The sequence below is a fragment of the Spea bombifrons genome, chromosome 5, assembly GCF_027358695.1.
Source record: "Spea bombifrons isolate aSpeBom1 chromosome 5, aSpeBom1.2.pri, whole genome shotgun sequence".
NCBI classification, from domain to species: domain Eukaryota; kingdom Metazoa; phylum Chordata; class Amphibia; order Anura; family Pelobatidae; genus Spea; species Spea bombifrons.
Genome location: NC_071091.1, coordinates 69,934,875 through 69,962,586, shown reverse-complemented (window position 1 = coordinate 69,962,586; position 27,712 = coordinate 69,934,875). Strand labels below are relative to the sequence as shown.

The following is a 27,712-nucleotide window of genomic DNA, read 5'->3' as shown; positions in this document are numbered from 1 at the left end:
CAGCATTCAGGTACAGCTGTTTTTTCCGAATGCAGTGGTTATATCAATGAAGACACCCAATGTATCAGGAAATGGCATTACTGGCAGGTAAAGCAGAGTCTGACTTCACAGCATTCAGATTCAAAAACCTGGAGAACTTATGTGAAGTGCGGACCAGGAAAGGAGTGTTCTACAAAACAGCTAAGCTCCTTCATCCAGGTGAGGAGAGACGTTACAGAGGGCAGGTGGAGGACAGAGTGCGGCATGTAATTATTAATGTAGGTGGTATCAAGTATAGGATTCCATGGACTACCTTGGAAGATTGTCCTTTGACACGTCTTGGAAAACTTAAAGCTTGCAATAACTATGATGAAATAATGGATGTCTGTGATGATTATGACATAAACTGCAATGAGTTCTTCTTTGATCGGAATCCATGTGCCTTCAGGACTATTATGACTTTCTTGGCAGCTGGGAAGCTGAGGATACTTCGGGAGATGTGTGCTTTGTCCTTTCAGGAAGAGCTTGTATATTGGGGTATAGAAGAAGAACAATTGGAATGGTGCTGTCTGAGAAAACTGCAACAAAAGGAAGAAGAACTAGCTGAAGCCAAAATGTACGAAGGTGAATTTGACATGTCAAAGGAGAATTCGCAAAGTGCCTTGCAGGACAGTGGCCGGTTGGCCCAGTGTATGAAACATCTCAGGGACATGGTAGAGAACCCTCACTCAGGAATCCCTGGGAAGATTTTTGCCTGCTTGTCGGTCTCATTTGTGGCTATAACAGCAGTCAGCCTCTGTGTCAGTACCATGCCTGACTTGAGAGAAGAGGAGGATCGGGTAAGCGTTCATATGGTGCTTCATCTGTAGTACCTTAGAGAATGTAGCGGTAGTTTAAAAGTGTCCCTGATCATAGCCGTGCTCATCCCTGCCTCATATTTAGAGAAGTAGAGAGAAGCCCCAAGCATGTCCCCATCATATTCACCATAGACACACAGACTATGTCCTAATGACATATTTTCCACTTTTACAAAGGAAGGCATCTAAAACATATAAACATGTGTATCAGTCTTAAGGTGTCAGCAGTAGTAGAGCTGTGACAATGCTTCTTCGTTAATCAGGTGCTGTTATCCCAAGGGCATTTTTGGCTACTTGACCACTAATTAATCATCCTTTTGCTAAGTTGACACTTTGGAATAATACAACTATAAACGGTGGGATATAAGTAAATGTTTTGTCGTGTCGGTAAAAGCCTCATTGATTGCATATGCTTAATTTTACAATATGTTATCTGACTCTCAAGAAAGGCCAAAGGTTTGGTAGGAATGAAAAGGACACAAGAAAAATATTGCCAATTAGGCTGTCCTTTGCTTTATAATTGACTGAATCTCAGCTCATCAAATATTAGGCTGCACAGAGGAGACTGCTTATTACATAATATTTCCTTAATTTAACAGTGAAATGCTGAAAGATTTATAAAGGGTGTTCCATCTGGCCATGTTCACAAAAGTTGTTGTTAATACATTTATCAAATAATGGAAACAAGCATTATTGATGATAGATTTAGCCTTTTTGTGTCTTTCTTTACGACTATAAGTACACGGAATATGTTATTTTATAATTAGATAACATAATGTCGATATAATATAAAATGATGTGGTGCAGACTGCAGGTCACAATCTGATATTATCAGTCTGGCCTTTAAAGTATAGAGTTGATGGCCATTCAGCAAAGGTTAGGACTTTCTCAGTGAAGCGAAAAACCTTTCTACTTACCAAGGTTAATATCTATATCACTCAATAAGAAAAGCACCTGCTGCTACTGCTGGACCTTTAATGTGTAATATTTTTGACTAATATTAATATATTTATTTTCTGGAAGAAAGTGACATTTGAACAACATCAACTGTAGCTTAATCAAAACAGTAGTTTACTGAACTGCAGTATGTTGAATACCAGAAAGTTTGAGTCTTTACAGTAGGAAAAATGGACAGATTAGATTAGAAAGGGTTCTTATTTGCCATTAAATTCCATATTTCTATGTTTACACCTTCATGGAGTTAATTCATAGCTCATGAGGACCTGGATACAGAGACTAAGTTTGGGTCAGTTCATGCTCAAGTTCATGGTTTGGCCCAGGCTCAGCTCATGATGAACTGCAGCTGGCTCACCCTCCCATACCAACATATACAGTAGTGGCAGAAGGTTCATTATGATGCATTTGTGACGTGATGTGAAGTGTTAACATTTATGGTGAAGACATTAAAATATGATGAACACTTGCTGCACTTATTAGGTTAATGTCAGAAGCTTGGTCCTAGACCCTGCTTCCCCCTAGTGAGGTATCTTCATATTGAATTCCCATTCCATAGAAGGTACCACCTTACACACATATTTATAAGAAAGCAGATTTTTTGATGATTTTGGATGAGGTTGGTGAGGAAATGGATGCACAAATTATGCCAAAATGACTATAGTGGAATACACTGGATTACCTACTTTCAATAAACATATTATGTTACTTTAAATCAGTTATATTAGTTTTATGTAGCAGTTTGAAAACATTACAATTTGAAAACAAAATGTGCACTTTTAATATGTGCAGTATAGCTGTCAAAACAAATTAAATTCCTATGTATATCCAAACTCAGGACAGATATAGAAATATATTTTAGGATTTTATTTCTCCTTTGCACTAGCTGTGTACAATTTATAGCAGGTAAAATTGTAAAACAATTGGTTCTTCTTTTTCTATTTTTCTCCTCGTGTACTAACACATACTAATTCCTTGTGTATATCTGCTGATCACAATTACTCTACTTAAGTTAATAGTTATGTTTTTAGTGAGCACATAATAATTACAAAACAATTGTGACATCATCAGAACATGGCGACCTCAGTGGCTTCCATGCAGAGGTGCATTTTCTCTCACCTGATCAATATGAACCTTGAATGCAGTTACTTTTCTATTTTTAAATTTGGTTTGTGATAGACAATTCAGATAAAGTGCTTAGCACAATTCCTGCTGTTTTGTAATTTTTCAACTTGTATGTAGAATCCTATCTGGAGAATCTGTGTGAATACATGTATGTTAATGACATGCATGGCAACATTTCCTTTATAAAACACTGGGAATTGCCTTTTCTCTTTTAGAAGCATTCCACCACATTGTCGGTATGCAGTAACCATAAGGTCCAGTGTAGTCAGTATTTTCCATTTATTGGTTTTCCTTGTCCTCCCGCTAACATGTAACTAAAATCCAGGCCAGTGACATAACACAAAAACTTGGGGCATCTCTACAAGCTGTGTTGAGGGGCCCCCAAGGACCCATGGGCCCTCGGTCTGTCTTAGTCTCCTGGTTTACACCTAGAACACATACTATTGCAGAATTCCATGACACTTTTATACTTCTGAACCTAGAACCATGAAATTTGCCTTCCCTAACTAGGCTAGTTTTCGGTAACTGTTCTGCTTTATATTTTTTCTCAAGTGCAAAAAAAGGATATTTAAAGAATAGATGAATGTAGAATTATGTCAGAAAGATATATTCTGACATTCCGTGTTCAGCTTTAGAGTTCTTCTCTGCACATTTTCATTTATATGATACTGATGCTAACAGATGAGACTGTTTCAGTTAACGGAACAATGCAACACAAACTTTTGTTTATGCTCATAATATTTTGTAGCATTGGTCTCCATATCTAATGCCATACCGTGTCTTCTATGCTTCAAGGAATCCTCCAATAAGTGTTATATTGTCTATCGTTGAGGTAGCAAATTTGAACAGCTCTTCGTCGTAGATCATCACTAAAACTATTGAAGTGGAAATGAATAATAATATAACACATTACCATGTGTAGTATAACATGATCTACTCTGTGGACCTCTGAGGCGTAAGGTGTAGAACTGAAGCCTCCCTTTTGCATGTCATGGAGATCCCTCTATAAGAGGATGGGAATTGTATTCCATTGTCTAGCATTCTAATTGGACAGTATCTAATCTGATGACACATTATATTCATAGATATGATATTTGCCTTCCAGATTCCCCCGTCCACAAAGTTTTCCACTAGACACTCACAGGCATACAAAAGGCCATTCTTAAATCCTTACCTCCCTTGATCTTCTTTGATATTATTTTCATGGTTGTCTGGGCTGCCATACCCAGATGTCATGTTGAGATACCATGGCGCATGACCATGATACTGTTACTAATTATGCCCCTTACCCCCAGAAAATACTTTGAAATTCATGCCGGAAGGTGTTTCAATAACATGATTTGTTAAATATTCTTATGCCTTATCCTTTAATGTGCTACCCATTGTTCTACTAGACCCTATAACTTATTTATTCCAAATCAAATATTCCACAATAGTGGAATAGTTGATTTGTAATAATAATGTAATAGTTATTGACAGCGATACAGAAATGTTTAGAGGAAGCCTTAATTTAAGGAAATATTAATGAGAAAAAACTATATCCAACCATTTGCCAATAACTATTTTTTCTTTTAATACATTCATATAAATGTTAAGGTAACCACCAAAATGAAAGCGAAGAGGAAAAAGTAAAAGTCAATACTACAAATATACATAGAAATACCACCAAGGCATTCTATTCCTTGATCCACAACATCTATTTGGTGGAGGAAACAAATCCCTGATGTTGTTGATGTAATGATAAGCCATTTAATGTGATCGGATGATCAAACAGGAAATTAAGTATTCTATACTCTCCAGCTGTGCATCCTAAAAGACCACCAAGTCAGGACCTGACCTATTTCTTTAATTCTCTTTTACATTTGATCCCATCTTCATTTCAGTCATTGTATAAACATGCATTAACTGGATCAATGCTCAGTTGCCATATGCTTCCAGACTACTCAAACAGCTGGTCTTATCCTATGTAATCAATTTTCCTAAAGGTCTTCTCTAGCAATCTACTGAATATATATATATATATATATATATATATATATATACACACACTTTTACCTTTGTAAGTCAAGGATCCTATTTATTTATTAAAAGGTCTTCAGCAAAAGGGGTAAAGTAAGTAAACTGAAGCTTTTTTAGTGTATCACCATACAAACTGATACCACTAAATCCATCTATGGTGTAATCAGACTGGTTGTGATAATAACAGAGGAAAAACAGGAGACTATATGGATTGAAAGGTTCTAATCTGCTGTTTAATTCTATGTTTCTGGGAGAAGTTCTTAACTACTGCTTTGTGTGTGTAAATAAAAAAAAAATACAACACATTTGTGTTACATTGTTTTCAGTGATCTGAGACACATAAAGACATTTATCTGCAATTCACTCTAACCCTGACTCTAACTCTTAATCTCCCAGTATCCTCTTTCAGATTAAGCATTCAAGTATATTGTATATATCCAAATAGCACGCCCCCCCCCCCCCAGAAGAGAAAAATCACAAAGTAACCATATCAAAAACAGTTTTGGCTGTTTTGCTAACAAACATGCAGACCAAATACTACATTTTTTTTACAGAAGGACAGGATTGTTTTTTAGCAAAACAAGGTTTTTAAAACATTCCTTAGGAGATGAAGATTTAAATATGTGAATCTTCCTATAGCCTATTTTATAAAATTTGCCTGGGGGTATTCATTGGCTTCATTTGTGATTCCCAATTTGGTTAATGAGCATGATGATATTTTCTTAAAAAACTAATTAGTGTAAGAATTGTGTTTAGAATAACCTCTGTGGAAAACCCTGCTGTTTCTTATTGTCCAATATATAATTTATGTGTCCTCATCAGTATCAGTATGCCCATCCATGGATGTATATCTATATTTTATAATATATTTATAAGATATAACTTACCTTTCAATAATAGCACCCTAGGAGAATGCTCCTTCCACCAAATCTACCCCCCCCTTAGAGCAAATATCATAAAACAAACCACTGCCGATATGTTAACAGCAACATTTATAGTATCACAATAATGGATAATTGCTGTTTTAGGTCTGGAATCTTCACACGCTTTGTACATTGTGCAAGACACAACCCTCATTTGAACTACCCCAGCCTAGTTGCATCTGGTCCAGAAACCCGGGTGGTGTCATGTTTATGCAGTTAGAGGCCTGTGAAGGCACATCTTCTCCAGGTGGCTCACAGACCTCAAATTAATAAGTAATATTAAAAAAGGTCTGTTTTGGTAGCTGCTAGACTTATTACACTTTGCTGACCTCTATCTTCATACTCTACAGGTTGTTGAAGGAGCCATGGGGCAACCTCCATGAGTCCCTAAAGTAAGTCTAGGCTCAGAGCCGCTGCCCTGTTTGCTCCACATTAAACATGGCGCTGTGAGGGAACACCTAAGTACCAAGTGAAGGATGTCATGGAGTATTATATATAACTGGTGTCTGTGCCCACTTTTAGCATGCTGTAAAGATGTAACTGACATGGGCACGAGGAGATGAATGGAACCATGCATCGCCCCCCTCCAATTCAAACATCTTTAAGGTTAAAAGTCTTCATTGTGTTGGTTCAGTGGAGAAACCGTGTGTTATAAAAATGATGAAATTGATACATCCTTATTCCAGTGTATGTTCTTAATAAATGCGATATGATCTGAGCTGGGGTCAGTACAGGTAAGGGAATTTCTTTCATTAATGGCATGCATCTATTTATGGAGCTTATTCCCTTCATATTAAATTACAGAAAGGCACTTTGCAATCAAATTATCCATGATGTACTGTCTGCTCTGAATCTATTATCAACAAGAGGCCAGTACCATGGTATATTGAAAATTTCTCACCATAAATAGAGAGAGAGATGGTACAACACTTGTTGTGGTTTCCAATCCCTCATTTCACTATTCATTATGAAGGACTAATACCGTCTCTCCGGCAAGAAGGGCCCAGCTGGCCCTGTATCATATAAAATTCACTAGGCAAGGACACTGAAGAATTCTCACCGATTTAACCATACATTATACAGGGCCAGCCAAACCCTTCCATCAATTGAAGCCCACTAAGGCTGGTCCTTCATAATGTATAGTGAATTCATTGAGATAAAGCTGTTACTCTCTTGCAAACGCTGTCCATTTTGACAGCCCAAACACAACTTCCTTATATAACATGTCTCTGTGGTGCTATTTAATAAACAGTCAGAACTGTTATTTTAATCTAAACAATGTTGCATAAGATATATACAGCGTATAAGAGTTTAGCTTTATGATCAGGATGGTAAACTTGCCATAGTCAAACCCATGAAGGAAATGATACACTTTGTACATTACTGATTATATCAAAACAAATAAAAGTCCAACATAATTAAAGGAACGCTCTGAGAACACTTATAATTGCAGACCTCGGAACGTAAAAATTCATGCATTTCTGAAATGTCTGCAGACTGCCCCATAGGGGGTGATGTGCACAGAATATCAGATACAGATATCTTAATCTCAAATTAGACTCCCCTTTGGGATTTAATGAAGCAGTTGTGTTTATATCTTAAGTGTAACTCATATATTTAGTTAATATTCTGTTTTATTATCGTTCGGTTTCGAAGTATGTATTCAAAATGGGTTTAACTTTTTGGGTGTTCATGTATTCAGTTTTGAAGTTTTTATTATGTATAGCAAAATTTGATTGCCCTTGGTGAATATCTCTAATCCAGTTGATTTTGAAATTAGGTTTATAGGTGCTGTTTAACAAAACATTAAGTGCACCCTCTAGATTGTTATTATTATTATCGTCATCATATTCGGCAGCACTGGACAATGGACATGGAGGGTATTCTGTAGAATCCCCCATATGCATTCACCCTTTAGGGTTTAAGGCCAGATTCACAAGATGAATTCACATCATCTTACTGTGATACAGAATTTTCACCGTCTTAAGAAACATCTTGTTAATTCCAGTATGAATGCACCAAGCAGTGTTTTGTTTATATAACTTCGTAAAGATTTCCAAGAAGGGATCTCATAGATGTTTTTTTCTCTCTGGGGATTCTCCTATGTGTTGATGACATTGCATAGCTTTGATACAAAGCTATATTAAATCCCAGCTTACATCTGCAATAAAGCATTTACATTATGCTTGAAAATCTTTTCGTAAGATTTTGTTAAAGTCATATAGTCCATGCATTTCATTCCCAAGGCCATTGAATATTTTAACAGACAATCTGTTGGAGTACCATGCATTTATTTGTCCCATTGGTATTACTTCTGCAGAAAAGGCTGCTGCATTCCGAACAAAGTATTGTAATTTCCACACAATATGGCAATATTCTTCGTTCACAGAATGTGTGCATTGTCCTGTCCATAATGTGTAAATTGCATAATTAAGTCGGGAAAATGCTAACCACCAAGAGTGAGGATGGAAAGAAGTTATAAAAGACATTTATGTGCTCAGTAAAGCAAACAGGCACATTCTGTCTATGAAATCTTCGGTTTTAAGCTCATCTGCATTTACTGTTCTGATAAGTACCGTAAAATACACGGTAAACATCAAACTAAGAGAGATGTGAAACAGATAATGCGTTTACACGTAGCCTTTTAGTGCTTTACCATCTGAGGTTTGAGTACATCAGTATGGTGCAATGAGGTCTCTATATTGAGTGCAAACATCATTCTGCTAATTGTCGGGACAAAGTCCTCTCATTTAACGTCGTTGATTGATTTATAAATGTTCAGATATACATTTCGTCCATATTGTAAATACTAAATGACGTAACCTTTTTTTTTAAAGCACTTTACACAAAAACACAAACAAGAATACGTTTTCGTAAGTTATATAATTAAATAAACCTTAGTAGAAAAAAGACCAATTTGTTTTCATGAGGATAATGTCACCTCTTACCGTTAAATTCGGTTTCTCCCAGGTAAGCACATCGATGGAAAATATTAAAATTTGTCATGTTCCATTACCTTACTAAAGTGAAGCCTTACCTGAAAAAAATATCTAGGCATTCTAGCTATCATTAGGTTTTATACGTACATTTGCAATTTTCTAAATCACATTTTAGATGACATTTCTTCCCAAACACAGTAATATCAATTCTGAACATGTGTTTTAAGCTGTGTGACAAAATAATAACATCAATAACAGAGAGGCAAATTATATTGTTTAAAGGACTAATTGCAGCTCTTTATTCTTATGCTGACAGGTTGAGGAGTGGGGGGGGCATATTTTCTGCATTGTCCTATTGGGCTCTCTGGTGGGCCACTGCTCAATGGTCCATTTGGGGAAGTCAGTGATATCCTTTGTAAGTGGCCCATTTTCACTACAGGTATCTTCTGAAGTAGTGGGCCAGGATATGACATTATGTTAGACCAACCCAGTTGATTGGTGTCGGACACGCACTGTAGTTGTCCAACCTTGGGCTTCGTCCCACATAAATCATCAGGTAATTTTGTCCTGTATCTAGGTACAGTGTTTTCTCAATTTTTGTTCAAATCCTGGATCATATTTTAGATAGCAAACAAGACAGCTGTATAGCCGGTTCAGATAACTTTTTAGGAACCCAGCTGTTTTATCTTTCGTGCTCCTGCTGTACCGAGAGGTTTGATCCATTCTAATGTATCTTTCTTAGCGCTGTTCTCCCCGGTTGATGTGACACTCTGCAGTTAATCTCTGGACTGGTTCCAGGCATACATTGCTAATTCAGCACATGAAAGAATCTAGAGAGAATTCAGGCTCTAGGGTTTCAGACCAAAACTTAACTGAAAAGTTTATATTAGAAAAGACATTCACTTCCAGTTTTTACAAAAAAAAAAACAGAATCATAGTTTTCATGTGAGTTATATAATTAGCTATAAAACTTGGTGACAGGAAAAAAGATGCATCGTATAAACTTTTACGGCTCATCTAGCAAGACAAGTGCTTTTATCTGGATATAACCACAGCGCACAAAGACTTCAACTGAAGTCCTCAAGAAGCTGCAGGCCTTACAACCACAGAAAAGCAGAGGAAAGAAGCACTGGGGATCTTAATAATTAAACTATGTGAAAATAAGAAATACAACAAGCTCTCGACACTAGATATCTTTTTTTTTAATCCTTTCATTGCCAGATAGTTTGGTAATTATTTTCTTCCATTGATTTGTAAGCATTTGGCACAATATATGATTGCATGCAGCTTGAGATGAATGGAATTTTACCATGGGCTTAACATTTCGTGTTTGGCTTTGCGGGTAGAAAACCCACAGTAACATAGGAAGCCGCCAGGTCATTTGGCAGGGGCACCATGCTAGCCAAAGAAGCACTGATGGGATTGCGTGGATTAATGGTATGAAATGTGGGTTTGGCAGGAAGGGAACAGAAGTGTTATCTGGGAACAGATTGCAAATCAGGGGTCACAATCTGCAGGTCCTTTCTGACTTGCAGATTGTGACACAGAAGGTTCCTGCTCACCCCCTTTCCCACAGATAGGCGCAGCTTTATGTCACAGCGATGTGGCAGGGTCTTGAGTGATAGGGTGAGGTGATTACATAGTCCAATTCGTTTATTAATGTTCTGGAGGTAGTCTCCCTTTGAAGGTGGATCTTTAAGGTAGTGGTTACTATGCATGGTTTATCGGGCCGCATGCATCTGTAAAGGTTTCACCTGGTGCCTGAGAGAAAGAGATGACAGAGAGTGAGTCTAACAAGGTGATGCTGCAAGTCTACCCTCCTAATGGATTTTTTATTTTGACAGGGTAAACCAATGTAAAAGAGAATTATAGAAAGATCTGTGCCACCGTATGGCAGTTGATATAGGCAATCATTTAGTGTTCCATGTCTTCTTAATGTCACAATACCATCCATTGTGCTAATACCATCCATTAACACACACAACACCATATACACACACTAATACCACACTCTTATAGACATGCACATACTTTCCAACAACATACACTAACACAAGCCCACTGACCACCACTGTACAGTATACAGCCTTAGACTTTCAAACGCTAGCATACTTATTTACACTTTCACAACCTACCTTTGTTTGAGAGCCAGGAAATGGTCACAGCAAATAGTGATTTAATTAGAAATTTCTTCTGTGCTTGCATTTTGTTAACTTACAAAAAAACTATTAGCATGCCCTAGAAGAAATAAGCAAAATTATCAAGGATGCTAGCAGAGGATGAGGTGTTAAAAGAAATTTTCCCTGAACCCCCCATCTAGTCCTTCAGACAACCAGCTAATCTTAAGCAAAAGATGGTTAGTAGGAAACTACATACTGAAACAACACACACAGATAATGGAAGCAAACCATACAACAAAGCTAAATGCAACCTCTGCCAACACATCTGTACCAGCAACAACAACAAGGCATACAACATCAAAGGATCATACTCATGCACTTGTTGTATACATGATTCAATGCACCAAATGTACAATAGGGTGTTACATCGGTGAAACCTGCCAGCGACTGAATGAAAGGATGAATCTGCACAGATGCTCCATCAACCACCATGATGAAGAAAACTATTGCACTCCAGTTGGGCACCACTTTACCCAAACAGGTCACTCCGTACATGACCTTAAAATCAAAACACTGAGAGGTCATTTCAAAAACACCCAAGAAAGACATTTGAAGCCAAAATGATACATTTTTATGATTGTAAAAACAGAGGACTTAATGTGGATTTGAGCTTCTTAGCACATTATCAAAGCTTCCTGTAACCTGTGCCTTTTTTTGTCTACATGCTCACCCCTGCTGCCCCCCCCCTCTAGCCTTATCTGTGCAGTCTATGCCTCTATTTTCTATTTAGGACCCTCTTAAATTTTTTGTCTGCAAATTCTCTACCTTGTTGTTTTAACCCCTGTATGAGAACATGTACTGGTCAGTTTTAAACTGTGTTTTTCACTTGCTTGGTCAGAAATGCTTTTGACTTGATAAAGGGAGGACTCCCGAAAGCTCGTTAGTTCAATAAAACAGGTATTACAAGATTCTGCAACATCCTGTATATATATATAAAATGATCACAATTTGTTTAGGTGACAGTGGATGCTAATTTCATGTGTGATTATTCTATCTAACAAGTATTGAAATAAAGGTTGTGCATTATTTAGCACATTTTCAGTGTAAAATCACTTGCCTGGGGAAATCATTTGGACTTAAAGCTGCAATTTCCCATATGGTTTATTTATCAACAGGGTCACATTGTGTCTCAAAGCTTAGTTAGTTGTAATACTCCTTAGACATTTAGAAACAAAATGATGTTGCTATGTTTTGCAGCAGTTACTAGCATGTCAACAGGAGAACATTGACTTCTATCATGCTAAGCCAGTTATTGGAGAGCCGATGGGTATCGGTATTATTATATTCAGTGGTATGTCCTTAGAAAGGAAACATTGATAGGAGAAATGGAAAGCCTAGATAGGCTGCATCTTTCTTCAAATTGTATGTTTTCAATGTACCATCGTCACATGAAGCATTTTGTAAAGATATGTAATTTTATGTCTAAAAGTTGTTTTCCAGAACAACAGGTTACAAAAAAAGGATATGCATACTTAATGGAAAACTAAAGGAAGGAGACGCTGATTTCCTTTGTTAATTTAATAATATGTCTAATGATTTACATGCTTGCCATGTTCTTCTGCCTCCCGCATTAACATAGAAACTCTCCAACTGCAATATAATCCTAATAATAGGATTCCCTTCCCTGCTGGTCCAGAATCATCTTCTGTTCCACACACACAAACCACATCAGACTTTGCATACATTTTGCAACTAATGCTATATAATGAATAGAAATCAAGCAATACGTCATATTTTCCTTGCCATGTGTTATGTTATTTTTTAATCACAGAATTGCACAATTGAGTTAACGTTGTACAAACAAATGCTTCCCTCTATAAGCAAAATATAAACAAAACATAAAACAAAATATATACACAAGTCCTAATTATTAAGAGCAGTTTGAAGTTAAATATTTCTATAAAAAATATTTCTAGATAGATTACATTGAGTGGTTCATCAGCACTATATGGTTAAATAAGCTTGCGAGCAGGGCTCTCTCCACCTAATGTATCGGTTTGTCTTAGTCTGTCAGTTCTGGTCTTGTCATACTCCTTGACATGTATTGTAATAATCGCTGTGTAAATTGCTGGCGATATATAAATAAAAGATAATATTAATAATAATAATAAATTACACCTGTAAGAGGTTCGTTTGAAAATGAAAGTCCTCCGGTTTTCTTATTTATTTGCATTGTATATGTGACAGAAAAACATGGGGTGGCTATATGCTGATTAAGTAATTTCTGACATGTATTAAATACGGTATATATGACTTAAAAAAGGGTAATAACAGATTATTCCAAGAATCAGAAGTTTGGTTACTATGGTGATAGCTCTGTGTTTAGGAGAGCAGGGTTTATGTGGGAATCCTACGTACACTGGTAGTTCTAGATAAATAAATGTGTCCTTTGACACTTCTTTTCAATGTTAGAAGTTTTCCATTCCTTTGGGCCTTTCTTACAACCATACTGTCACTGAGCTGTTGTCCTACGATGAGCTTTCAGAAAGACTCATCTGGTTATTGTGTAATGAGTCCTGTCTATAATTAAACATTATTTTAATGTGTATCTGTGCACACGTGTTTCTCAAAAAGGGAATATTAAAGGGGACACTTGCTTGTTATGAAAATCAAATGGAAGATGTACCAATTATGAGCATCCCAGTGCACACAGTGACCTTCACATAGAGAAAAACTGCGGTGTTCTTCTATTCAAAGGTGCGAAGTGCAGCTGCAAATATGTGAAAACATCTACAGTGATGTCATGAAAGATTAATTATCAACAGGAATGTGTGTGAATGCATAAACAAAACACTTTATTCACAAAACCTATACAAAAGTGAGTGGCTGCAACCATAGGAACCATAGCTGAGATGAGAGATAACATGGGTTGACCAACAATGTCTGTCCCCATGGAGATGCGGTGCAAAGAAAGCCTTTGCCACGAAAAACTCGAAATCCAGTATAGATTTTGCCAAAATACATGCTCCAGGCAGTGGATACTATAAGCCATATTTGCCAAGGTATAACTAAATCAGTTCTGGAGCTAAATGTGAATCAGTCACTATGGTAACCAAGCTAGTGCACCTGATAATTGTTTTTCCAAAATAGGCTTGATAAACCTGTATTTAAAAAAAAAACATGTATAATAAACATTTACATTATGAATACAATAAGCAATGTGCTGAGTAGCGTTTTTAGACCTTTAACCCCTTCGCGACCTTTGCCAGTTCAGGACCGTCATGACAAGAAGGTCACTAAATGACCTTTGACGGTCCTGAACCGTCAAAAAGTTAAATAAGCTTAGAAAGTGATCAAGGATCACTTTCTTCGCTTAAACGGCCTTGCTGCAATGCCTCGATGTCGAGGCATTCAGCAAGGCCGAGATCGGCATCGGGGGCCATGTCTGGCCCCTCCCCGGGGCGTCAACAGCCGCCATACATTGTATGGCGGCGGACGCCCGTTTTAAAAACTTAAATGGTGTCGCTGGAATGCTTCGATCAGGAGGCATCCAGCGACACCAAACACTTACCTTTAGGTGGGCTGTGACCGCTCCGGAGAGCGGTCACAGCCGCAGCTGCCGGTGATCTTCGCCATCAAGTAAGATGGCCGCCGCTCTGTAAAAAAAACAAACAAGAAAAAGTTTGCTAGATGGTCTCCAGACCCTCTAGAGAACTGGCTCCACTTGCTGGTTGAATACAGGTACTGCATTCAACCATGCAAGTCAATGGAGCCCAGCTTTCTAATCACTATGTGATTAGTAAAATATTAAAAAAAAAAAAAAAATGGAAAAAAAAATGTGCTAACATTTAAAAATAATTATGCAGTGATGTCACTAGATGAACCATCCAGTACCAGCAAAATGTGTAAAAAAAAAATATAAAAAAAGTATTAAAAAAATAAAAAAAAATAAAAAAATAAAGTTTATTATTTTGAGCAAGTGCTAAAATTTCTCAAAAATCTCAAAGAGTTAAAATAAAAGCACTTCAAATACCCAAGGGGTGTCTAATATATAAAAAAAATGGCTGATGGGGTAAATTGGAGTGGCCTAGCTCACAGATAGGGCATAGGTACAGACTGACCAAAATGGAGAAAAAAAGCGCACTTCCCAAATGTGGCATTTTAAATCTGAAACAACCCGACAAACCCATGCATGTCGGGTATCACTGCACTCAGGAGATGTTCCTGAACACATATTGGGGGGTTGTTTGACAGTGACATATACCAGAACCTGTATATCTATAACTAAAGTACAATTTGTGTGAAAAAAATTACTATTACAAAGTTTGACAAAGTGTAGTTCTATAATTGGTGCATGGAAAGGGTTAAAATAACAGCATTCGGAATACCCTGGGGCGTCTAGTTTTCCAAAATATATGGTTTGAATGGGTTAAATTGAGTTAACCGGCTTCAAAGATATTCCAAAGAGGAGATGGAGGCAGAATGACCAAATGACCACCTGAATTACGCATGCCCCAAAAGTAGCCTTTTACCAGCCAAACAATCTGACAAACCCATGCATGTGGGGTATCGCTGTACTCAGGAGATGTTCCTGAACACACATTGGGGTGTTGTTTGATAGTGACATATACCAGAACCTGTATATCTATAACTAAAATACAATTTGTGTGGAAAAAAAAATAAAAAAAATTACTATTACAAAGTTTGACAAAGTGTAGTTGTATAATTGGTGCATGGAAAGGGTTAAAATAACAGCATTTGGAATACCCTGGGGTGTCTAGTTTTCAAAAATATATGGTTTGAATGGGTTAAATTGAGTTAACCGGCTTCAAAGATGTTCCAAAGAGGAGATGGAGGCAGAATGACCAGATTTGTTAAAAAAGATTTGGAAATCATAAAACGCTGCTTGTACTTATTGCCCTATAACGTACAAAAAACAGCAAAAAAACATAAAAACATTGGTTATCTCTAAACTCAGGACAAGTAGTAGAATCTATTTAGCTAGTTTTTTTACTTGCTTTTTTAGGTGAGTAAAAGATTTTTCAAATAAAAGTCATAAAATGTTTTTTTTTCAATTTTTCACCATGTTTTTTTTATTTTTTTTATAGTAAATAAGATGATACGATCAAAATAATGGTATCTGAAGAAAGCCCATCTTGTCCGGAAAAAAGCAATATATAACTTATGTGGGTACACTAAATGGGTGAGGAGAAAATTACACCTGAACACAAGCACCACAAAAGTGTCAAAACAGCCTCGGTCCCACAGGGTAGAAAACGAAAAATGAGCCCGGTCCTTAAGGGGTTAATGTAGTTGGCTCATGGCATATTGTTTACTTAAATAGCATATCAATTGTCCACTAAAAATGCTGAATCTCTATGTCCTTTTCCATACAATTTTGATCATAATGCTTGTGCCTCAGCACATTGCAAACATCAGATCACTGTTATTGTTTTATGCTACAATGCTACATCATGGTATGCCAAATACTCTATTTGCACCTATTAATAAGCATAAATCCCACTTACTCGGCTTTAAAAAAAAAAAAAAAAAGCTTTTTCACTAGCATTATCACATACTAGCCACCGGCTAAGGATCATGAGTATGGCAGTCAACACCAATTGCAATTACATCGGTTCTGCATCACTAGTTATAAGAATGAGTGGTATTACTTGCCAGGGGTATAGATTTTCTGCTATTTCAACAGAGATTATTCTTTACCTGGTGCTAGGGGAGCGTTCTGGGAAAACTAAGTGAAAGGAAACTAGATAAATGCACAAATTAGAAAACCAATTTATCAATGAAATGTTTTATTTAGTGTCTGCCTGATAAAACTGAACCTTATGTTCCTCTTCTTATTTCCTACATTAACTAAATCTGCTGCAGCGAGTATTACTTAGCTGTATCTATGATAGATTCTGTTACTTTACCTGGGTATGTTTGTCTACATCTGTCGTGATACAACAACCTGTATCCCATGGTCAAGCTATCATATTCTCTCACTTCCTTAGGTAATCCATGATTAATTGTTGGTGACTAATGTTTTATTGTATACATGTTCTTGATCTCTATATTAGAAATGTTGGTAAGAAGCAGATGCTATTAGAGCTTTCATGCCAAGTTATGGTAATTTAAGTTGCCTTAAATTCTCATAGCTATTATAATTGTTTAAACCTGATCAAGAACGTAAGACTGGAAAAAGAAAAAGAGCTGGATCTCACCTGGTTGATTCTGAGAGTCAAGGTCCAAACATCGTTGTGTAGCCGCATTTTCATGTATTTTTTCTGTTCATTTCTTGTATAGCCTTTTATGACTTTAAGATATAGTGAGAGGCAATTACAGGTTATTGAGATTCAACACCAAACGGAATACAACTGCATACACTGTATGGTTTAAGCCTGTGAAATATTGATTTCCTCTGTCAATTCTAATTTTATAAGCAAAATAACCTATAAATATAAATATGTTTGTATGTTTTCTCTTCTGTATTTTAAAGGGTTCTTTAATGGCGCAACAATTACAATTCATAAGAGAAAAGTTAGTGTAATTACTAAACAAAATAGAACAATGAACAACATTTTTTCATGCATTTTTCTGTTTGCAAATCAGTGCTTTTCTTAGTGGATTTAGAAAATGAGACTTCTTTCTCATATTACTTCTGCCTTGGCTGCCTCTAGTGAAAGCAGGGAACATGTGTAATTATACTAGAGCTTTAAATTGCTACCAACAGGAGTTCCACTCATGAACAGCAGCTGATCACATGTGTGAAGAACATAATGAGCTTGTGTATCTCCGATCAATTTCAGTGGAAGCTCATCTATTGATACCAGGGGGATGCTTCAGTACATGTGTAGGAAGCATATTTAAGTATGCTTCCTTCTTTTAACAGAGTCAACCAGGGTGACAAGGAAGTGGGAAAGATGCATCATTTTCTAACTAACAGTAACAAAAGAATACATGCAAAAATATACTTGAATATGCATTTTACATGTAAGTAATGCCCCTTTGAAGAAGTGTCAATGTGAGTATCTTTGTAGCAGACATTAAATATAGATTCATTAGGTTAATAGAAGTATCTTTTCATTTATCAGCTGATTTATGCATGTATAACATCAAGAGCTATTAGTACAAAACTATAGTACATTAGCAGAGTTTAATCAGATTCATTTTTGGAAACAAGATGTAATGTTGGTTCTTATGTGTAAGGTTGCATAAGTATAACATTTTAACATTTAATTTCAGAAAATGAAACTGGTTGCCAAATAAAAAACAAGATCTCGCTTTAGTGAATAAATATTGCTAGTCTAGTGCTCCTAGATCTGGGCCCTAAATTCAGAAGTTAAAGAACCCCACAAACTATAAAATACAAAGTATTTCATAGGGGTATAACGTTTACTGCTTGGTTTAAAAGCATTTCCCTTATAAATTGAGGACGTATTCCCCACGCTGCATTTTAAAGAGGAACAGATATAGGTACAGAGAAACCCTAAATTAATCACAAGACAACATCTGGCAGGGATCTGGCAAGTACAAACATAAAATTGGGCAGCCTAATAAAAATGATAGTTAAAAAGAAAGTGTCAAAGCAAAGAATAAATCCACACAAATGCATACAGAAAATACAATAGTGCATAAGGGATACCAAGGTGTTCGTTATAAAGTATTATAGGCAGTAGACATCTTCCAACATATAGCGGTTCTATCATTAAATTGTAGCATTTAAAATACTGCGGCTTCCAGCTATGACATAATAGAAAAATTAAAAAATGAGACATAAATAACGAAAGTATAAATGTGTTTGTAATAATACTAATAACAATGATATCATTAAAAATAACAGCCTTAATAAATAATATCTCATGTAGAATATTACGTTTCGGAGTCCGCTCCTCCTTCCTCATCACTCCCTTTCCCTTTTTTTGGGAAAGTGATGGACATGCTTTACATATGTACACCTGTATCAAAAAGAGATGTTTATTTTTGCCTCACTTCTTCCATAATGTGTTATAATCACCCATTATAAATATCTTTCTCTCCCTCTAATATAAGCTATACAGTAAGTGAGTCATTAAAAAGCATATTGTTATCTTTATCCTGTGTACCTTCACTATGGTTTCCCAGGTTTCATTATTTGAGTTTGTTTTAAAATTACAGAAAGATATTACCGTCTCCTTCTCATCCAGAGATAGACATTATTAGCTGGCCTTGTTATTATGCTCGAGGGATTCTCTTTCTGATTTTAGAGCCACCGCGGTATCATAATGTTATTTGCTCCCCTAAGTGCCTATTGTAAATATTGCAGCGTGCACCGTAATACTCAAAGAAGCTAGGTCAAACATTATGACAGCTATGGATTAATAAAGGCTAATTGGACTGCATTAATGTCTCGGGGAATGTAAATACAGCCTTTGGTTTATCTTCTTCAGTGGTTTTAAGCAACCATCTTCAATTTGTAAAGCGAAAGTGCTATTTATAAATCCACATGGCAGATCGAAATGATCTATGTTAGAAACGAAAGTGGCAAAGGTTTAAATATTCATTGAATTATATCATCTATGGTACTGTGTATAAGGCATGCAAATGGCAATTGGATAAAGGCTATTCTTTAAAGAAAACACCACGTGAAATCAGTTTTAAAATTATATGATTGGGAATGTCGGCCCTTTCCGGCTTATATGGGCAGCATAGCAGGCAGAAAATTCAGACTAGCAAATGGAAATATCTCACTTAGGCCTACCATAGTTTATCAAGATGTCTTACTAAAAAAGGGACATTTATGGAAAATATCTTTTTCACATTGACATAATTTCCTTCCTATATGATGCATTTTTATAGCATAAAGAGTAAATCTAATATAGGAAACAATTATGAGAAAGTTCTTATAAGGCCTACAGTGACAATAAAATAAGTTTACTATTCGCAGCAATGTTTAGTATAAATGTTTTCATTTCATATAATTCCCTATCTATTACTTAGAAAAAGAGCGACCATGTAATTTGTTTTACATATCTGATGATTTGTATTTAATCAGTTTCCACAATCTCCTCATATCCTGCAAAATGGTTCCGTGGGAAACACTCTGCAGAACCATTTGGCCCATCCACTTTGATGTTGAGGTAAGTTAGCCTGTTCTACAGGTTAATATGCCATTGACACGGCTAAATCAACCCTGGAGAAGGCACCTGTGGCATGTAAATGTATGCCCCCTATGCCTATCCATTGGGCATCATATCATATACAAATGTGTAGTATCCACCTGTTTCTCAGTAAAACACTTTCTGTAATTGAAAATAAGGCATGAATGAGGTAAAAACTGGTATAAACGTTGGTGCTAGTAACCTGACAAAAACATGTCCAGCCCAGCCGATATAGTGATTAAGTGGCGTACCTAGCGGGGGGCGGTCCGCACCGGGTGCCGCTCATCAGGGGGGTGCCAACTTGCCGGCACCGGCCACCACTCCAGAGCTCGGTTGGGGAGATCAAGGATCTCCCTTTAACCGGCTTAAAATCTCTCAAGCAAGCCGGCTCGGCGCCCACTGCCGTACATGCCCTCTGAACCAGAAGAAGACAGAAGAAGAAGATCGAAGAGGAGGAAAGGTAGGAGGGGGGAGGGGGTAGAGAGTGAGAAGGGAAGGGGAGGAGGGTATAGAGTGAGAAGGGAGGGGGTAGAGAGTGAGAAGGGAGGGGGTAGAGAGTGAGAAGGGAGGGGGGTAGAAAGTATATTGGAATAAATAAACAGTGAGAATGAGTGAGAGAATAAATGAATGTGTGGGTGCATTGTGAGAATGAGTGAGAGAATGGATGAATTGTCTGAATGAAGGATAAAATTAATGAGTTTGTGAGAATGCATTAAATGTTAGCAATCATACTCCTATCATGCCAAGTCAGCTAGTACATGCAGGAATCTGGGTATGCCTGGGCATGATAGGAGTGTGATTGCTGTTAACAATCATATATATATATATATATATATATATATTAATATTGTTATTTAATTTTTGTCCTATTTTGGTGTGTTACTAACTTTAAATAAAAGTGTGAGATTTTTTTTTTTATGGTGAGGAGGTCATATTCGGTATCGGCCAGGTAAATGCTGCATTTTCGGTTTTAGTCCAGAATTTGTTTCGGTGCAGCCCTACTACTAAGCCAGACAATGAAGTGGTAGGCCTACACCACATCAATGTTTGGCTTAGTATATAGTGATAAGAGATATGCTGCACTATTGTCAATGTCTGGCTCAATGTATAGTGATAGGGATTACGCTGTACCACCGTCAATGTCTGCCTCTGTATATAGTGATAGGTGTTATGCTGTACCACCGTCATTGTCTGCCTCAGTATATAGTGATAGGTGCTATGCTGTACCACTGTCAATGTCTGCCTCAGTATATAGTGACAGGTGTTATGCTGTACCACCGTCAATGTCTGCCTCAGTATATAGTGATAGGTGTTATGCTGTACCACCGTCATTGTCTGCCTCTGTATATAGTGATAGGTGTTATGCTGTACCACCGTCATTGTCTGCCTCAGTATATAGTGATAGGTGTTATGCTGTACCACCGTTAATGTCTGCCTTAGTATATAGTGATAGGTGTTATGCTGTACCACCGTCAATGTCTGCCTCAGTATATAATAATAACAGTAATGCTGTACCACCTTCAGGTTCTGCGCCAGTATATAACGATAGAAGCTATGCAGTTTTAAAGTGGGGGGGGTGCCACATACTGGATCCGCCCCAGGTGCCAAATACTCTAGGTACGCCCCTGAATGATATTATTGTTTTTAGTTACTGTCCTCTTTTTTAGTTTAAAATGTTTTAATAATGAATGGTGACCAGTACTGTAAGGAGTCACAAAAGGTACACCTGTACCTAAGTGTGCAACACTACCCCTTTCCTTACTAGTGGAGAAAAATAAAAGCCTATGACTTCCTTCTCTAACTTCCTGCACTAAAGATGTTGGATGATGACATAGTAACTTGGTGCTGTAGCTCTCTGTTCATGTAGTCCAGCAGGGAGCAGGAGAAAAGTGAAGTACAGACTAGTACATATATCTCTTAAACCCTTTAAGGATAGAGGAATTACCGTATTGGCTCGGATATAGGCCGCCCCCGTATATAGGCCGCACCCTAAAAGTTTGGTGCTTTTTTAAAGAAAAAGTTTTTTTCTTTAAAAAAGCACCAAAAAACATGCTGCCACTCTGCCCCCCCGAGATATGCTGCCACTCTGTCCTCCCCCCCCGAGATATGCTGCCACTCTGTCCTCCCCCCCGAGATATGCTGCCACTCTGCCCCCCCCCCGAGATACGCTGCCACTCTGTTCCCCCCCCCCCCGAGATATGCTGCCACTCTGTCCTCCCCCTCGATATGCTGCCACTCTGTCCCCCCCCCCCCGACTTACCAGAGTAGACTCCCGGGTGTCTTACCGGGCCAGAGGGGGACATCTATGCACATCGTGTATACAACTCCCGGTACCGGCACTCAGCGGAAGTGCCGACACCGGAAGTTGTATACGCGTATTGCGTAGGTGTCTTCCGCCGGCCCTGCAAGACACCCGGGAGTCTGCCCTGGTAAGTCGGGGGGGGTTAAAATGCATCGTGCGGACGTTCACCGGCAACGGCGCATCGCCGCTGCCGGTGAACGTCCGTGCGTTGCGCTTAGACAACCTCCCGTGCCGGTACTCCCCCCCGTGGGAAGTGCTGGCAGGGGAGGCTGCCTGAGCGTATCGGGCGTCGGGCGCTAGACCCCGAATATAGGCCGCACCCCCACTTTAAAGTCTTAAAGTGGGGGAAAAAAGTGCGGCCTATATTCGGCCAATACGGTAATACTACGATTGGTGGTAACATGGAGACCCAGGCAGACAAGCAGCAGCCAATAGAGGACACTTCTGTGAATGTAATTGGTCGAGAAGCATGTCTGTTCACTATATTGAAAGGCTATATGCCTTTCAATTATGGTGGCGCCCGATGGCTCAAAAAAGTACTTAGGAGGTGATCAACGATTTTTCACCATATCTTATATGTTTTTTATAGTGAATTATATGATCAAAATAATGATATCTAAAGAAAGCCCTTCTTGTCCTGAAAAAAAACAATATATAACTTGTGTGGGTTCAGTAACTGAGAGAGAAGAAAATTTTAGCTAAGCACGAGCACCGCAGGTACAAAAAAATAAAACCGACCATTGTCAAAAAAAATTTTACCTGATTGGTCACCCTACTACAGAGTGATCAGCAGTCTTTGTACAGTTGCTCATTTTTTTTTAACCCTAAAGAGCTAAACCTCACCCCCACCCCCTTTTCAGTGCAGATCCATAGATTTAGGGTAAAATGGTACACTGTTTATTTTGTGGGAGGAAAAAAATCTTTACATGACAATCCAGTAGGAAGAAATACTGCTAATTATTAATTTTTTGTTGAATATTTTTATGCTTCAAGGTTTTTATTAGACAAAGCATAAATGCGAGTAATATTACCATACGTTACAAATACTGCTTGCATTTTCTCTATTTTCTCCAAGACTTTTTTTGTGCTTGGTACAGCTTCATCAATTTATACAGGTTAACAGCTATACAATTACAGCAACCTTAAAATTCCACAGATGAAAGAGCATTCTAATTTAATGGCTACAATGCAGCGGTAACAGTAAGATGAGGCTGTCCTGACTCACTATCACTTCTTTACCAAAAGCATAATGCATAATCTTTGGAAACCATATAGCAGAAAATGCAATTTCATAATTGACCATGCAAATTGCTTTGTTTAGCTTATGGGTTGTACTTTTGGTCAATGGGACACTGAACACAACTTGTTTTACGGCAGCAATGCAATATGATCTATCAAAACTGAAGCATAGGTTTTACCCAAGTAGCTTTGGTAGAATTACCTCTTTTTCCTTTATATAAGTTGTAAGTTGAAACTTTTTTTATATATTCAAAATAGCCTAAATTTAGATTTTTCATGCCTGCTTTGGCACACTATATTTTTACATACAGGACCGAATTTAAAACTATTGCTGCTTGAAGCCTAGTATTGTTGATGCAGGGATCTCCTTGAGCCGTGGCTTGTTAAGGGATCGCTGAAAACTAGTTTCAAATTTCCTGCCAAGTATATTTAACCTCCTAGAGGAAGGTGCTGCATGTTAGACAGAAATTAATGGTAATAATCCTATTTTTGCTTCTCCCACATGAAATTGGAAGTCTGCACCAAAACAACTAAACTCCAAGCAAACTAGAAAAATGTAAAAATAGCTAGCCTGCAATTAATTTCCAAGCTTGTTTGTTAGGTTTTATTATTGACTGAATAGTTTTACTGCTTTTATGTATTTTACGCATAAAACCGAATAAAACAGAAAGAGGAAATTACAAAAGAAATCTCAAAATTTTCCAAAACCACAACCTTCATCAAAATCATAATTTAGTTTGTACGTTATATGGACAGTTACTGAGTCGCAGGTTTTCTGAGGTTCATGCACATATATATAGAATATAGTACGGTATAAGCATATAGGTGAATTGTAATTGGAGAAAACAGTGTTGACTCTGGGTGGAATCTCTGACAGATACCACCCACACATATCTTGTTTGCAGCTCTCAGACTGTGAAGAACCTCTCTAATCAAGCCAAGGCAGGATGACAAATTACTCAGCTAGTTCCACTCTAGATACACACATTTTTGTGATTTACCGGTAGTATTTTTGTACTGATTTACCGAATCCCTTGGCGCAATCGCATCTGACATGTGTCATTCTCTGCTTCACTAATTCCCAGCAGTTTTGCTGATTTCAGAGCAGTTTTGCATATGCCTGTCATATGCCAACATTTATAAGTCTTCATTTCATCAGCTGTGAGCCCACAAATCCAGGAAAATGCTATTCAACAATTACCTCTAACCAAGCATTGAGCTGAATACTTTAAGGAAAGGCATGCAGTCATTCACACTGAATGACGTCCAGAACCGATTGTAACATGCCTCCTACATTCATGGTACCATAGACATTTAATACAGTATCGCAGTAGTACCATTCGTAATACCATGGACATTAGTATCTCATTAGTAACATTCATAATACTACATACATTTAAAATGGCATCTCAGTAGTAACATTTATGATCCATGTTCCTGTATACTCAACGCAGAAGTCTTTTTTACTTAGTGCTCTCCTGGAGGCTCATTAGATCTAGATTGCAATTAGCAAATTACGAATAGTTTTTCAAGAAATTAAAATGACAAGATTCTTATTTTAGTTTGAGACTTATCATAGAGTGTTGATTTGTATTTTTTTATAGGCCTGATAACATCTGTTAAAATTAATTTTGTATATACGTCCCAAACTGATTACATGATCTGACAGTTTTTACTACGGTAGATTTTGGGCCTAGCTGGGTCTGGAATTGCAGGCATCAGAATAAATTTCTGAGCTGAAATGTAACCGTTATAATGGTCGAACCTGTTAATGTACCTATTTTTGACAACTTCTGCATGTGTAATCACGTTGGAAAATTCACATCCACACCAACAGTGTTATGATCAATTATTATTATTATTATATACACCTAGGTAACCTAGCAATGCAACTACAGGGTGATTGTCATGATAAGTTGGACCTGTCATCCATAAAACCCTTTATATTAACAGAGTATATTTATATAATGCATATACAGTATAATAACCAATAAGCAATGTTTTTTTCACATTGTACATTTTTAATAATAATAACATTCAGCCTATCTGACATAGATGTTATTTAAGTGGTTGCTAGCCTGCTAGTAACATGCAGTCCCATAGCTGCTGTATGCTTTACATTTTGTGTATTAAAATAAAGAATTGTTTACTTTCTGCATGTATGATATGTGATCATTTCAGTCAAGAGTTTTCAAAAGCTGATATTCTTTTAACATGTAAAATTAGAGTAGCCTCTAGCACAACAGCACCCCCAGGAAAATTGGTAGAGGTTAATACAGGGGGGAATGTAAACATACGTGGGATAGGCGTAAAACGTTCCTGAATTTAAGATAATAAAAAAGTCTTTATATCATGCTTCTATGGTATATGATCTTTAAAACGAACATTAAAAATACATGGGTTAGCTTAATGTTATGATTTCAGAAACAAAACACACACCATTTGAAACCTTTGCTTACCAGATCAGGAAGTAAATGTATTTAGCAGAGATCTAATAAAGTAGGGATTGACTAATTCCATGAATTCAGTCATACCTGGAACATGCACAATGCTTTGGGGTTCAAGGCGCTTTTCAAACACGATCTGCTACTTTCCCAAATCCAGGACCTCCAGCTCTCCAAATGGCCAGGGGGACACCTTTGTTTTAGGGGGTGTAGTTAGAGGTTCACCAATGAGGCAGGGAGCTCCTTGTTAAGCAGGAAATCGTGAAAGGTATTCGGATCCCAAAGAGGTACTTTATCTCCTGAGGGAATGCAAATCTTACATTTTACAGATAATTTATCATTTAAAATGAACAATATATGTATTAAAAAGCCACCTCATATGTGTATAATGAGGGCATACATCTTAACTTGCTCTTCTCTGGATCTGCATGATTATTGCTCCCCATTAAGTTATTGTCCCCTTTTGTTTACTGGAGCAGGAGGACTTAACATTTAACATGTGTTTTTTGTTATATATTTCAGGGTGAATGTTCCCAGAAGTGCCATGACATCTTCGTATTGGAGACAGTGTGTGTGGCATGGTTTTCCCTGGAGTTCATTTTGCGCTTCATCCAGGCCCCAAGTAAATGTGTATTCATGAGAACTCCGCTGAACATAATAGACATGATGGCCATCTTGCCTTACTACATCACTCTTATAGTGGATGCCATTTCCGGAGGGAAAAAGACAGGAGTGGCTGGAAACAAATACCTGGAGAAAGTAGGGTTGGTACTTCGTGTACTGCGAGCTTTGCGCATTTTGTATGTCATGAGACTTGCTAGACATTCCCTAGGTCTCCAAACGTTAGGCCTCACTGTCCGAAGATGCACTAGAGAGTTTGGACTCCTGCTTTTGTTTTTATGCGTTGCAATGGCACTGTTTTCACCTCTTGTTTATCTAGCAGAGAACGAACTTGGAGCCAAGCAGGAGTTTACGAGCATCCCTGGGAGTTATTGGTGGGCAGTTATTTCCATGACCACTGTTGGCTATGGAGACATGGTTCCTCGAAGCATCCCAGGACAGGTGGTCGCATTGAGCAGCATATTAAGTGGCATCTTGCTAATGGCCTTTCCGGTTACGTCTATCTTTCATACTTTTTCCCGCTCATACACAGAGTTAAAGGAGCAGCAGCAGAGAGCAAGTAGACAGTTATATAGACTGGGGGACAGAGAGCAAAGCACTGCAATGGAATCGTAGTAATGCTGACTCAACAGTGATTAGGTGAATGGATCCCAGGGACTTGAGTATTCAATTTTTTACTCTCTGATGTCGGAACTGCAACTATCAGAAAATAATAGCCATTTTAAAAGTTTTGTTCCAAATAAAATAGCAAAACATTAATTGAGCTCTCTAAGATGTTAAGGAAAGAAGCCCAGCAGATTCCTCTGAAGGCATCATCACAAAAAACACCAAACTTTTCAGAAGTTCCTATAGTAACACTCTAGCATCTGCTTTTGTGTCACATGAAAAGTTAGTGATATCGGCAATAATTACACAATGAAAGAATTGTTTTGGAAAGGGTTTGTAATTGAGCTGTATGAATAATGTTTGTACTTCTACATTTATTCACAAAAATGTTAAATATAGAAGGAGTAGAAGGAACTGCACCTTTAAACCCAGACAATTTCTATGGTG

At 37.5% G+C, this 27,712-nt stretch overlaps 1 protein-coding gene across 1 annotated transcript; it reads left to right on the top strand.

Moving 5' to 3' along the window:
- On the top strand, nt 1-27,366 carry KCNG2 (potassium voltage-gated channel modifier subfamily G member 2). The gene is made up of 2 exons (XM_053468236.1): nt 1-818; nt 26,561-27,366. Exons 1-2 carry the CDS (start codon nt 60-62, stop codon nt 27,272-27,274), a joined length of 1,473 nt encoding a protein of 490 aa, XP_053324211.1. The 5' UTR covers nt 1-59; the 3' UTR covers nt 27,275-27,366.
- Nucleotides 27,367-27,712: the final 346 nt, after the last annotated feature.

Bases quoted from the DNA above. Each gene is read 5' to 3' on its own strand.
- KCNG2 (XM_053468236.1), top strand. From the start codon at position 60: ATGTATCAGGAAATGGCATTACTGGCAGGTAAAGCAGAGTCTGACTTC. The intron at 819-26,560 runs GTAAGCGTTCAT...TATATATTTCAG, and splicing joins TGAGAGAAGAGGAGGATCGG to GGTGAATGTTCCCAGAAGTG.